Source organism: Penicillium rubens, assembly GCF_028828025.1.
Source record: "Penicillium rubens strain IBT 27055 chromosome Unknown utg000002l_segment0_segment0, whole genome shotgun sequence".
NCBI lineage: Eukaryota > Fungi > Ascomycota > Eurotiomycetes > Eurotiales > Aspergillaceae > Penicillium > Penicillium rubens.
Window position 1 is genome coordinate 3,211,430 of NW_026890600.1, and position 12,609 is coordinate 3,224,038.

General features: G+C 47.9%; 4 protein-coding genes across 4 annotated transcripts; 1 reads left to right on the forward strand and 3 right to left on the reverse strand.

The window, feature by feature from the left end:
- Positions 1-2,131: 2,131 nt before the first annotated feature.
- On the reverse strand, positions 2,132-4,262 carry hxt8 (uncharacterized protein; the record flags this gene model as incomplete). The annotated part of the gene is made up of 11 exons (XM_061212791.1): positions 2,132-2,276; positions 2,377-2,482; positions 2,558-2,671; positions 2,732-2,871; positions 2,927-3,056; positions 3,111-3,172; positions 3,237-3,665; positions 3,726-3,916; positions 3,985-4,046; positions 4,098-4,125; positions 4,203-4,262. 11 exons carry the CDS (start codon positions 4,260-4,262, stop codon positions 2,132-2,134), a joined length of 1,467 nt encoding a protein of 488 aa, XP_061069812.1.
- A 1,143-nt stretch (positions 4,263-5,405) lies between these two features.
- On the reverse strand, positions 5,406-7,638 carry N7525_003690 (60S ribosomal eL42 domain-containing protein; the record flags this gene model as incomplete). Its single annotated transcript, XM_002558851.2, has 7 exons — positions 5,406-5,445; positions 5,507-5,691; positions 5,760-5,852; positions 6,333-6,357; positions 6,626-7,196; positions 7,263-7,512; positions 7,564-7,638. The coding sequence occupies 7 exons, from the start codon at positions 7,636-7,638 to the stop codon at positions 5,406-5,408; spliced, it is 1,239 nt and encodes a 412-aa protein (XP_002558897.2).
- Positions 7,639-9,605: 1,967 nt separating this feature from the next.
- Positions 9,606-10,847, reverse strand: N7525_003691 (elongin A domain-containing protein; the record flags this gene model as incomplete). Its single annotated transcript, XM_002558849.2, has 3 exons — positions 9,606-10,568; positions 10,649-10,725; positions 10,790-10,847. 3 exons carry the CDS (start codon positions 10,845-10,847, stop codon positions 9,606-9,608), a joined length of 1,098 nt encoding a protein of 365 aa, XP_002558895.2.
- Positions 10,848-11,978: 1,131 nt separating this feature from the next.
- N7525_003692 (putative tubulin-specific chaperone Rbl2) lies at positions 11,979-12,483 on the forward strand (the record flags this gene model as incomplete). The annotated part of the gene is made up of 3 exons (XM_002558848.1): positions 11,979-12,146; positions 12,229-12,315; positions 12,382-12,483. The coding sequence occupies 3 exons, from the start codon at positions 11,979-11,981 to the stop codon at positions 12,481-12,483; spliced, it is 357 nt and encodes a 118-aa protein (XP_002558894.1).
- Between the last annotated feature and the right edge of the window lie 126 nt (positions 12,484-12,609).

A 12,609-nucleotide genomic window follows, 5' to 3' on the forward strand; every position in this document is an offset into this window, starting at 1 on the left:
TGAGAATCCACACTGGTTGAGTGGGGATATTAACGTTTTTGGAGTTGAGATGAAAAGCGGATTGTCGAAGTCTTCTATACTCCAACCCGACTCAATTTGTAATAGGAGGCAACCCTTTTTCTTGAAGCCACATGAAGTTGCGTCAATCGGAGTGAACGTTAGCGGCATACTTATTTGCCCCTGTGTTGAAGATTTCGGCCGAACAGAAAATATTAAATATAATTTATTATTCTAGGGTTTGACAGCCTGGAGGTGACAACATTCCGAATACGGGGAGACCGATGCATGAAACTCTTCTAGAAGGGACAGGTTGATCTTCAGATGGGTCCTGGGCGATCAGAGAAAGAGTGGGAGATTGTCCAGCGATGCTACTAACAGAATATGGTATAGATCGTGACAGACTACTGGGATTGTTTAGTCCTAATAGGGTTTTGATGCTCCTGTGACCCATGGTTGCATTGTTGCTCGGGCCTCCCGAACCCATCTCGACCGGCCTTATAGTGAACACATCCTCAGGACGGAATAGGTGCCAATACACGATATTTTTTGTTTTGTTTTACTGGTTTTTCGATTTTTTCTTACCCGCTATGCCAAGTGACGTGTGAGTGTGAGCGATACCAGTTGACACCTACGTAAATAGTACAATAGGGAGAACCCGAAGTTTAGAGCCGAATTGCCGTTGCCACAAGACGTGGCTCAGCCACACATATTGTCGATCTTTACCCCTTGCTTCCGCTGGTCCGGAATGAGATGCGCGGATGAAGCCATTATTGGTTAGGGTGGTTTTCCTCAGCCACCTGCGCCATGACGACAATCCCCCCTGTCGAATCTGGTGTCCATGGGTGCCATACTTAGAACAACCCTGGAGGGACTCCATAAACGTGAAAATTCTGATTATTTTTCAGCCCCCGGGGATGTCACTGACAATTCGTGGTTCGTTGTCAGAGCTTGGAATTGTTTATCTTTCTTAATTTCTATAGAACCCCGCGGAGACCCTGATCTGCTTCGAGGATTTGACCGAATTTCTACCAAGAATTACATCACACCATATTCATCAGTGATATAAAATGTTTGCCTAATATAAGGTACGTCATTTCTAGAATACTACAACATAGAATAATCTGTAGAATATTATAGAACCCTTTCTGCCGCTCTTTCATTCCATATTCCCTTTGTCTGATGGTTTGTGTGCTCGGACCCTCCCTCCAGGGCTCAAGTTCCTGGCTCTCGGGAATCCGGTAACTTTAACGTCGAACTAGTTTGGCTCCGAGGTAAATCCGAACTTGGGGAGTTACCAAAGAGGAAAGAGAGAATTTTTAAAAAATGCATAGACCCTTGAAAAGAGAAACAGGAATGAAGGTCAAAGAGTGTACCAAAGTACGTGGCAAATAGTCTCCCGATCCCGGGAATGTCCAGGGGACCAGGGGAGCCAACTGTTCCAAATAATTACACGTGGTTGTAGGTATATTAGCTTTGGTGATCATCGGTAGAGATCCTCCCAACGCGTGGCGATGGAGTTTCTGAAGACAACCTTAGAATATGCAGATGCTGCGCAGCAAGGATTCGATGTATATCGTATGTAGGGATGTTATTCACTAGTGGATATTGTACTACGGGGTCAGTTCGGAGAATTGACAGCATGTTTTTGCATAATCATCAATAATCTGTCGGGCGGCGACCTCGGGGATTACTTTGTACATCAAGCTGATCTGATCTGGACTGTTCTCGTTCTTCACGCTTGTCTGGTGGAGAACCCAAGGCTGAAACGGAGGCAAAACACGAGTTAGGTTCCATGGTTTTTGCCTTGCTTTAATTTAAATCCTTCAGCCTAATACATATGCAGTCCAACAGCCGCTTGTTTTACTTTGTGGCTTCGGTAGTTCTTGAAAAGCATATTAAAGAAACCACAATTAATCTTACCTCCAGTCGGAATAAGGGGGTTGGAGTGAGGTTTACCCTGCGACCCTGCGAGCATGGCATCCGGTTGGAGTTCTGATGTCTTACGATGTCCTCTGAATCGAGCATGGCGAAGAAATTTTTCAATACACATGCACTTCTGAGATTGCAGTTACAATTGCATTCGTATAAGCGCCTGGCAAATCCCAACAAAGCTTTGCCAAGACCAAGCGGTTCAAACTGCCTTTGCTGTTCCATGGGTCGCTTCAATGTGCTGCGTCTCGCCAACTACACTAATCGAACGCTTAGTTCCCTCTTGATCCACGACCCGGTCACCGAACGCGGCAGCCACCTCTTCAAGGGTCTTTTGCTTGGTTTCCCTGAACAAGGGGTGTTAGCTTCTTAACTCTATTCATACATCTCTCTCTCTCTCTTCGTCTCTGATGAAGCAAATAGAACGGAAATAGGTAAGTGACTTACGGGAAGTAAAAGTAAGCGATCACCAAGAAGAATGCAGAGCATGCTACAAAAACGTAGTAGTAGTTCTCATGGATGTTGGCAAAAGCACTGGGCCCAGCCTCGGTGACTGAGGTCGAGTGAAGAGGTTAGCAATCGCATACATAGAAGCACTAGTTTTCGTAATAATGAATGCCAAACATACTTCCAACATTAACGATGAAGTGAGATGCGGCGGCAAGTCCCATCACCTTGCTACGGAGAGCAACGGGAAGAACCTCGGCCCCATACAGCCAGGTAGTACTGTTGAGCATGCCATCTAGAAAGAAGAAAACTAGAGTTAGCGATAACTTCTTGCAGCCCTGGTCCGTATTCGTACAATAGCAAACCACAAAGAGGTAGATTCCAAGGATCGCGAAGCCCTTTCCAACACGGTTGTCTGTATGCTGGAACTGCCTCTGCATCACCGCGGCATAGATCTCGATCAGAACAACACCAGCCAATCCAGCGATCAGCATCCTGTGCGCAGTTAGCGGCGGGCCTGCCAAATAATAACTCAGAAGAATCTACTTACTTCCGACGTCCCCATTGGTCGGTCATATACATTGTGGTAACGGAGTTGGACAAAAACGCGACGGTACCGTAGACTGCAGCCAAAGCGAGGATCGAATGTGATCCAATTCCAAGACCCTTGTATAGAATAGCTGAGGTATATATTAGCAACAGTTCCAACTCCAGCACACACACCTATAACTCACTCTGATAATACTGGATGACATTGACACCTGTCAGACTCGTCATCGTCTGCACAGCAATAGACCTAGAACATCCAAGTCAGTTTCCCAATACATAACCCAACAAGAAAAGAACAAAAGGAAACTCACACAAGCACCCGATGTCTAAACAACTTAAAGATCTCCCGGTAAGAAGTCAACTCCCTCTCCATCTCATACTCAATCTGCGCCTTCATAAGCCCGAACTCCTCCTCCATCTCATGAAGCACAAGGCCACGGCGAATACGCGCAAACTCGCTGCGCGCCAGCTCAATCTTCCCATGACGAATCAACTGTCGCGGCGAGTTAGGCATGAAAGTCGCAAGACCAACGAACATGATGACTCCCCAGGGGATCTGGATACCCAAAGGCAGGCGCCATTGAATGGGACCGTATGGCGCGTAGCTGCAAGCGTATCCAACCCAGTTCGACATCATTGTTCCGAATGAGATGCCGCAGCCGGAGATCCCGCCGATCAGACCGCGGTATCTTGGGTCGGAGATTTCGCTCAGGTAGATTGGGACCGTTGCGACCATGCCACTGAAGCTTGTTAATTTTGGCCGGGTATTGTAGACCTGCTGGAGAGTATGTATGGCTTACCCTACTGCGAAGCCGGCTAGCACGCGGCCGGCGAGGAACATGCCGATGTTGATGGAGGCAGTTTGGATGATGGTGCCGATTGTCACGACTACGCACATCATTTGCATGAAGCGGATGCGGCCGAGTCGGTCGCCGATGAATGTTTGCGTTAGGGCACCGACCGCTTCGCCGGCGATGTACACGGCCACGACCTAGAATAGTCAGTTTCTGAGTCTGTTCTGTCGGGTTGGAGGTTGAATAACTGGCTGTCTGGACGTACAGCTCCTGTGAGGCCATTTGATGGCTTTTGCATATAATCAATCCAGCTTTGGTGGGCAATCGCTAGTCGATCATTAGTCTGGATCTATAGAATTTGTGGATACTGTAACTGACTGGTTGTGGCAATGCCCGTATCGAATCCCTATTTGATCATTAGAGCTAAGTTCGTTTTGTACACGGTCCAAGATCAAATGATCTCGAGACAAGAAATCAACTTACGAACAGGAATGTGCCTATAGCAGCAAAGAAAGCAATACCCAGCGAATACCACATCGCCATCCTGAATGATTATTGATTCTCGGCGGAATCAGATTGGGTTGTTAATAAGTGAAGAGAAAACGCAGATCACCAAGGACTAGTAACAAGAACTACCCCGGTATATTAGATGATTTTCGCAGGAACAAAGCGGGCTACGTCCGATGGGCCGAGGATGCGTCACACAGCAGAGACAAGCGACGATACATACGCCCATTGTCGGAGGAAGGCCGAGAGATCGATTCCTGGGGAAGTGGGGGAAACTGGGGTAGGTCCTGGATACGAAATGTCTCCACTACTCCGAAATTCATCAGGGTCATTGGGATGTTTTTGAGCCGTTTAGCCTCTCAAGATCGGGAAATGGCTGGTTCGAAGCTCTCATGTGGTCCTCCGGAATGCGGGGGTTGGGGGTCCTCGGAGTCAACCCGCAAGAGAATATGCGTCTTCACATCACGTTCTTTCAGTTTTGATAGACAGACTTCCTTCCCATGTCTATTCTGGTCCAATGGTATGTGATCAATGAGGATGGAGAACCGGTTTACCGGTTTAGGACCTCGTGGCGTTTGCTCACCCCCACGCTCGTCATCTTGCCCTTCGTATTTTCTCGACTCGGTTCTTCTGCGTTAGGATAGTACGTTTGCTTTTCTTAGGGATGTATATCGATTGAAATATAGGTGAGCTGGGGGGACAAGTAGCTTACGTCGCTTGGGAGGTCCTTCCAAGGATTGCAAGTTTAGATTAAGTATGATGTAGTTAATTGGTAGCGGATGCCTTCTAAATACTAAATCGATGGCCTCGGGGGTAAATGAAGCGAGATATGAGACTTCGATAAAGTCTCACTCCACAGGTAATAGTGGACCCATCTTGGGGATGTGCAGGTGTTCTTGGCAAGAACTGGGGCATATTAGCCCACTTTGACAGTCGAGAACAATGGATAAGGCATGGGAGACGTATACATCACTACGATGAGGAAGCTACTAGCAGCTCTACTGTAGAAGCAGGGATAATCATTCACGACTCATAATCCGGTGGTCATAGATGGTGTTTTTGAATAGTTGAATTCCTATTTCATTTTTCCATTGCCAATGTCATGTATGCTCCGCAAAAACAGCGAAGCACTTTGTGCAATGCAGGAAACCCAGAAGCCGAACAAGGAAATTGAACAATCTAGAAAACAAGAGCAGCACCCTTGGTCTTCTTGTCACCACTGTAAAAGAGACACGTCAGTACTGGATAGCAAAACAACAGAACATGCATATGCAACATACCCCAGCTCGAAGTGCTTGCAGCGCTTCAGGGCGAGCTGCTTCTTGGCCTTGCAAGCAGTGCACTCGAGACGCAGGACGACCTTCTTGGTGGTCTTGGCCTTCTTGTGGAAGACGGGCTTGGTCTGACCACCGTAACCACTCTGCTTCCGGTCGTAACGGCGCTTACCCTGGGCGAAGAGGGAGGCCTAAATCACAGAAGAGAACATCATCAGCAATGGCTCACGACTACCATTCCGGTGTCGAGGGCACTAACCTTGCCAGCCTTGTACTGGGTGACCTTGTGCTGTTGGTGCTTGTGGCAGTCCTTGGACTTGCAGTACGTCCGGCGGGTTTTGGGAATGTTGACCTGTGCGGAGAGATGAGCTTCTGTCTTTTTGGTCTGATTGCGCGAAGATCAATGTCAATGTAGTCCGTGCCCCGAGGTCCGATTCGAAATTAGTGCGGTCGCAAAGAGATGGTTCATGTCCGCCGGGCTGTGGTTTCAAAGAAAAGAAAGCGTGGTCGCGTGGCTGGCATTCAAAACGATCGCGGGGTGCATCCATTGTGGTCTGCTTCTCGAATCCGTCATTTCGACATCAAGTGTTGTTATAGCAGGTTTCGCCACCCATTCCCTCTTCAATGCCGACTTTCATATTCCATCCTGCGAGAATCCGGTGGAAATGGACGGTTGGGTGGTTCATCATGCGGTAATTCGTGACGGTCGGCAGATTTGACGATTTCGAGGTCGGCCGCACAGTGGACACACAATCTCTCCATGACTCGAGGAATTTCGAATGGCCGGGGCTGGCAGAACACTTTGACATATCTCGTAGGGTGATATCCTTACCATTTTGACTGACTTGGCCGGATAGCTGGGTGGTGGTCGTTGGATTGTCGCTTGTCGGAGGAGAGCAAGTGCGATTGTTGGGTTGTGGGATTTCCTCGCTTAGGCCCTATTGGGTTGGCGCTAACCATTTTAGGAATTGCCAAGAATATCATGCTGAGTCATTCATAAAGTTTATGCCTGAGGCATACTTGTCATCACTGATGTCCAGAAATGTTTGGAGTATTCTCAGCATATATCTTGTATTCTGCTATACGAATCCTTCTCCAAGTACAATACTGTCCCCTACTCCATACCATGTCCGGCCCTTCATCAATTCCAACCCCTTTTCATGACCTATCACCCATTGCCCTTGACATGGGTTCCCCAATCTCTTCCACACATTTGAGCGGAGTTCATGATTGAGATCTTCGATCTTTTCAATAAGTCGCGATGCTTCCTTCTCAAATTCCTTTGGGGAATCTGACTCTCCTTTTTTGGGGTCACTGGGCGCAATAAACCGCGCAATGGTGATATGCGCAGAAGGAACGGTATACCTAGCCGCGATTGGACAGCCAGATTGAGTCACGATATTGTAGAGATCACTTCGCAGATGGTGATACGTGAACTGATCATCTTTCCCACTATACACATTGCGATCTTCCTCGCCAGCTGCGGGAACAAAGCTCAGAGCAATAGCCGAAGTGTCGTAGCTGATTATTGGCTTCACCAGCCGGGCACGGTGGGTGAGAGTGTAGCTTGCCAGCTCTGCTACGAGCCCGCTCATCTGGAGGGAAGCGGCTATCTCATCAATTTCAGGCCCTGTTAGTGCAGACCTGATCTCGAGCGTGGTCATGTGCAGATGGTGCGGGGGTACGAGCCAGAGACCTACGTTGTAGATGCACGGTTAGTACAGTGTCTCTATTTTTGCCACAGATCATATTTTGCACACACCAGGACCTATTAAAGGACCAATCTCTTGCTGGATCTTGTAGACCAAGTTCCGGATATGCTTTGGGGGGCGTGCCCAAAAGGCAAGGTTGTTTCTCGGGTCGACGAAATCTGTCAACCCCTTCTCTGCCTCGAGGACTTTGGACAGGATCTCATCCTCTTTCCATTCGCAGAATCCAGGTTGGCAGATTTGGTCTCTGAAAAGGGCATTTCTATTGCTTCTATGGTTCTCATAGGCAATTTGCAATTTTTTCTGGATGGGACTATTAGCATTGGCTGCTCACAATCAATGACTCAAGCTTACCGGGTCATTTTCAGAATGAGTGATCAATTGCTGGAACTGGTTGTCAGCTGTTACATGTTGCGGTTCATTGGTCATGTTGTCCGATGTTGAACTCCGGTCGACTGTTGATTTTAGTCTGGGCCAAAGATTTCAGCGGGGTAGATGGGGTAAAACTGTATGCAAGTGAGAAGAGGAAATTTATACTATCTACTCTCTGGCTATCAAGTAGTAATGATAGACAGTAAACTGTTTATAGGTAGTATTTGCATCACTTACTAAACAAGAAAATAGCTTTTTTGTTTCTCAATTCATTTCCAAAATATCAACTATACCTGTAAGTAGTTCATTATATATTGCTGAACTCTTAAGGACCAATCATTTCCAAAGATGATATTTCAGGGGCTTACTGCTAGAATTAAAATAGCAAAAGCCTAGCGAGGTATCCTATCTTCATTAAAGCTTCCTAATTACAGTGGTCTCTACATTACATTGTATATATCGTCGCAAAGTCAAAGTGAGGCTCCGACGCGATCAGGCACTAAGGCCACAGCCCCCCACCCAAACCCCGCCGGGCTCACATCTTCTCTCCAAACACTTGACAAGAGCTGTACCTCAAATACATTCCAGCCGATCCCTACCTTGCTACACTACTACTATCCAAAACAACAAAAAGCGACCGTCGCTTCAATATGTTGATCAAGTGCGTTTCTCAGCCCCAGCATGACCCCATGCCCATTGCATCATGGCATGACCCCGAACTGGAAAAGGTCACGTTCAGAGCCGCAAGCTGACATTCCGCGTCCAAACAGGGTCCGAACACTCACCGGCAAGGAGATCGAGCTCGACATCGAGCCTGACTACAAGGTAAAACACCCGTCAGACTTGATGCGTTTCCGGCTTCTCCCCGCACGGAATCACTCTACCCTTCGACCGAAACCCCACCGCTATATCAATACTTTCTGAATGCGCGTATACTGATACGGTCGGTTCTACACAGGTCTCCCGGATAAAGGAGCGTGTCGAGGAGAAGGAGGGAATCCCCCCAGTCCAGCAACGACTCATTTTCGGCGGCAAGCAGATGTAAGAAACTACCCCAGAGTTATCTTACTGCTTTTTCTTCTTCTTCTTCTTTTTTTTCATTATCAAAAAACAGATCAAAGCTAACAACTTGTCACCAATAGGGCGGATGACAAGACAGCCTCAGAATATAACCTCGAAGGTGGCGCCACACTCCATCTCGTGCTTGCTCTGCGTGGAGGATGCGCTGCGAAGTCGATGTAACCGCTTTTTTGTCATTTTTAGATACCATATTTCTGCAGCAATGTGAATCAGTTGAGGAACACTAGTGGTGTCCATCCCGCATCCCATTTCGCGAGGATTCGACCACGCGACTGAACGATGGGATTTGAACTGAAATGGAGAGGCAGTATGCATACTAGGTGTTTTGGACTGGAACGTTTTATTTATTCGGGTCCTTTTCTTGAAGGAAATAAGGACTGGCTTGGTTTTGCTATACCGTTCCTGGCTGTATTTCCGGGCTTTGGATGTATGCGTACTTCAATGTAGTTGGGTGCGCAATCCCATGGGATACAATATGAGTACTGCTGATCCTTTTTTTTGGAATGAAGCACCGGGAGATGACAATACTACCTAGTCTAGCTAACCAAGTTTCAAACGCTAGATGGGCATGCGACCACGTTGAATAGAGCTCACCTCGCGGCAAGCCTAGAGACCTGACCAGCAGCATCGTTTGGACTTTCCGCGATAGTCAAAGCTTCGGAAAGTTGGTCGAGGCACATGGCCTGTATGTAGCATTGGACAAGCAGCGCCCCTATCAAATTTACAGACATAACTGGAGTCAAGGATAAGAATATGTGGTTTGGAAATGTGATGAGAATTTAAATGAATCATAAGTGAGGTAAAACCTACCTCGGGTATCAGAACGCGCCCAAACTCCTTACACCAAGTAAAAATTTATGTCACCTATATCCCACATAGGCAAGTATGTATAAGGGCTCCTTTCAGATACCCTGAAAATAACAGATGGTCCGGTGATCTGAAGATCACGATAACTGACGCCGCTTTGCCGGCATGAAAATGCTCGGCGCCGGACGTCGACGAATGACGCCCGGGCGGGGCGTAGGAGGCCCGGAGGAAGGCGGGCCGGATGGGGGCAGAGATGATGTGTGAGGGATCGGGAGAGAAGAAGAAGAAGAAGAAGAAGAAGAAGAAGAAGGGGCGCAAGGGGCAGGGCGAGAGGAAGAAGAAGCAGATGGGTTCTCTGCACCATGAGGGGGAGAGGTCGCACGGCGCTTCAGCGTAGGCTTGGGCTCAGTGGCCACAGCTGGTGACTTTTTTACGCCAGACGCATCGTTACTGGATGCGCCACGGGGTGAGGCGGCCGCAGAGGCGGTGGAAGTCAGTGCGCGTAGTCGTGCCTCATTCTTGGCAAGCATGGGGTGCTGGAGAGAGGGTGGAGACATGCCTGGGCGCCGGCTGATGCGCGGAGGAAGTGGTTGGGCCTTTGATGGCGGCTTTGGTGCTGCCTGCTCGGCGGGGCGACGGTGTTCTTCAACCAAGCCAATCGGTGCACGCTTGACTTGCGACGCACGGTTGTTTAGAGATTTGGTAGGCATTGTCAGCGCGGTGTTACGCTTCTGTGGCTGGAATATGCTAGGCTTCTTTTCAACACCGCCGCCGCCCGTCCTGTGGTTATATGTAGCATGGCGTTGTCGGAAAGAGGGCCGGGATCCAGCCATGCGCAAGCCCTTGCGCTCAGGGATGAGTTTGGGAGTGAGGAGTGCACGCTTGGCGCTAATGCCGTCAATTGCCATTTTCATCCTCTCCGCATCCGCATCAAGTGAACGTTGGGCTTGATCCCGGAGATCACAGTAAACCCCATACCAGTTGTTGGTATTATCCGGGAGGTGGTACTTCTCCCAGTCGGGAATGTCCCGTTTAATGAGCTCAAGCCACAGTTCTTCGTCTTCTTCGGCGAGGTGAGGGGATGCAAGCTCCATGGCGTGCTGAAAATTTATCAAAAATGGTATTAGTAAATGAGTCTGAAATTGCGAATATAGTCCAGGTGAAGCTTAGAACGACGTACCAGCTTTTCGGGGTTTTGGATATTAAGCAAGATAGGACGGGCAAGTGAGTATGGCATGGCGCCTAGATCATCCAGGTCTGGAAATCACACAGTTAGTCTGAGACCATTAAAAATGGGAGAGCTCAAATGTTTGATCTATACCTTTGACAAAGCGGATAGCCGTGGCTGTGGCTAGGTGAAGTAGTGATGGGGCCGGCATCTTGCTTATGACGGCAATGGTTCAGACCCAATTTGGTACCATGAAATGTGCGACATGGGATTGGAGCAAGTAACCAAGATATAACAAAGCAGACGAGGCGCAAGTCGCCCTCAACAGGACAAAGGACGGACAAAAAGATGCCAGATGGGACGCTATTCTGGTGGTTGTAGACGGTAGGAGGCCCAGCTTTAAATAAATGGACGATCACGCGGTCGACGCTGATTGGCTGCCTATAGCTAGATGGGTTTAATGCCCAAGTGCTTTATTCGATGTTCTTTATTCGAATGTTACATATCTACAGTTACGGAGTCGAGTCCGTAGTAGCGGTCTAATATTTGTAGGATTGGATATCGGCTCAAGTGAGGACTAAATGACCTTCATTGTCAACATGCTCGGGGATCTCAAGTTTCATGTTATATTTGCCGGGAAAACCGCAACAACGGGAGATTTCAACTGAAAGTCGATCCTATATCTTGTGGATCTCAAATGTTATATATCGTTGCTCGTAGGATTGTGCAACCAGCACATATATAGCAACTTGGAAGTAATGTAGCTGCTCTGGATATCATCCTGAGGCACCTTTCATTTATCCATATATACGACTTCTCCAAACTCGCAATGTATTGAAAGCCCAGTGATATGGTATATATGGACTCCTTTGGTTTTGAAGTAGCCTCTTATATTCCAACGGCTTCTTGCATTCATCTTGTAGTTGTCTCGGATCCATCCTCCGTCATCTTTGGAACTTATAACTAGTTAGGAGCACGTGATGGCCCACCGCGAAGCAAACCATGCAAACACCGTCTTGATAGCATCATCGAGGGGCATATCAATGAACTTTCGAAAATCAGCTCGACATATCATTAACTTCGGTTGTCAGTTACAAAATCTACAGGTATGTCCCTTGCGGTCTTTCTTTCTGCTATGATGTTCGTATATATACATAGTGCCTTGAACGATTGTGCCAGCAATGCTAGTTGCACAGCTATCATTCGGGCATCCTGAGTGCTGGATATAGACTCCCGATAGCGTTAATTAGAACACACCCTCCTCTTATGGCACCCCAACAGTCTTATTCAAGGTTCGCAGTCAAAGCCTAGGCCGCATCTAACTCTCACACAGGTAATCATAATGGCACCCCGCACGCAGCTAGAGATCACCACATCCTCCGTGATCCGCCTTGTCAAGGAGGAAGCTTCGTATCACAACGAGCTTCAGCAGCAGGCTGAACGTATCAAGAAGCTGGAGGCTGATACCACTGACGGTGACGAGAACCGCGAGTATACCCTGAAGCAAGAGGTATGTGCCTTGTACAGGAGCGTTGCTTCGACTGAATCATTTCTCATCTTTCTGAAACCTCTAATGCTGACATGAGTGATAGCACATGTCTCTTGAGGAGACCAAGAAGGTCCTGCCTACGTTGAAGGAGAAGATTGTGCAGACTGTTGCGAACCTGGAAGCTCTGATTGTGAGTGTAACATCCTTTCTCTACCAGCTATCTACATTCTTGGATCCCATTAACCAACTTTGACAGATCGAGGAGGGCAAGAAGGGATCGGAGAGCAACGTTGAGCACATTACCGCTGCCAAAGAAGCCATTGCTCAAGCTAAGACTGCACAGCGCGAGATCTCGTGAAAGAGATGTCGATTACATCAAAGCAAAAAAGAAATACCCATTAGGTGGAAGATTCCATAATATCATTCAATAAATTGAAATCATGCCCAACGCCAGACCATAAACCAGAACTCCTTGCTAGTGCTA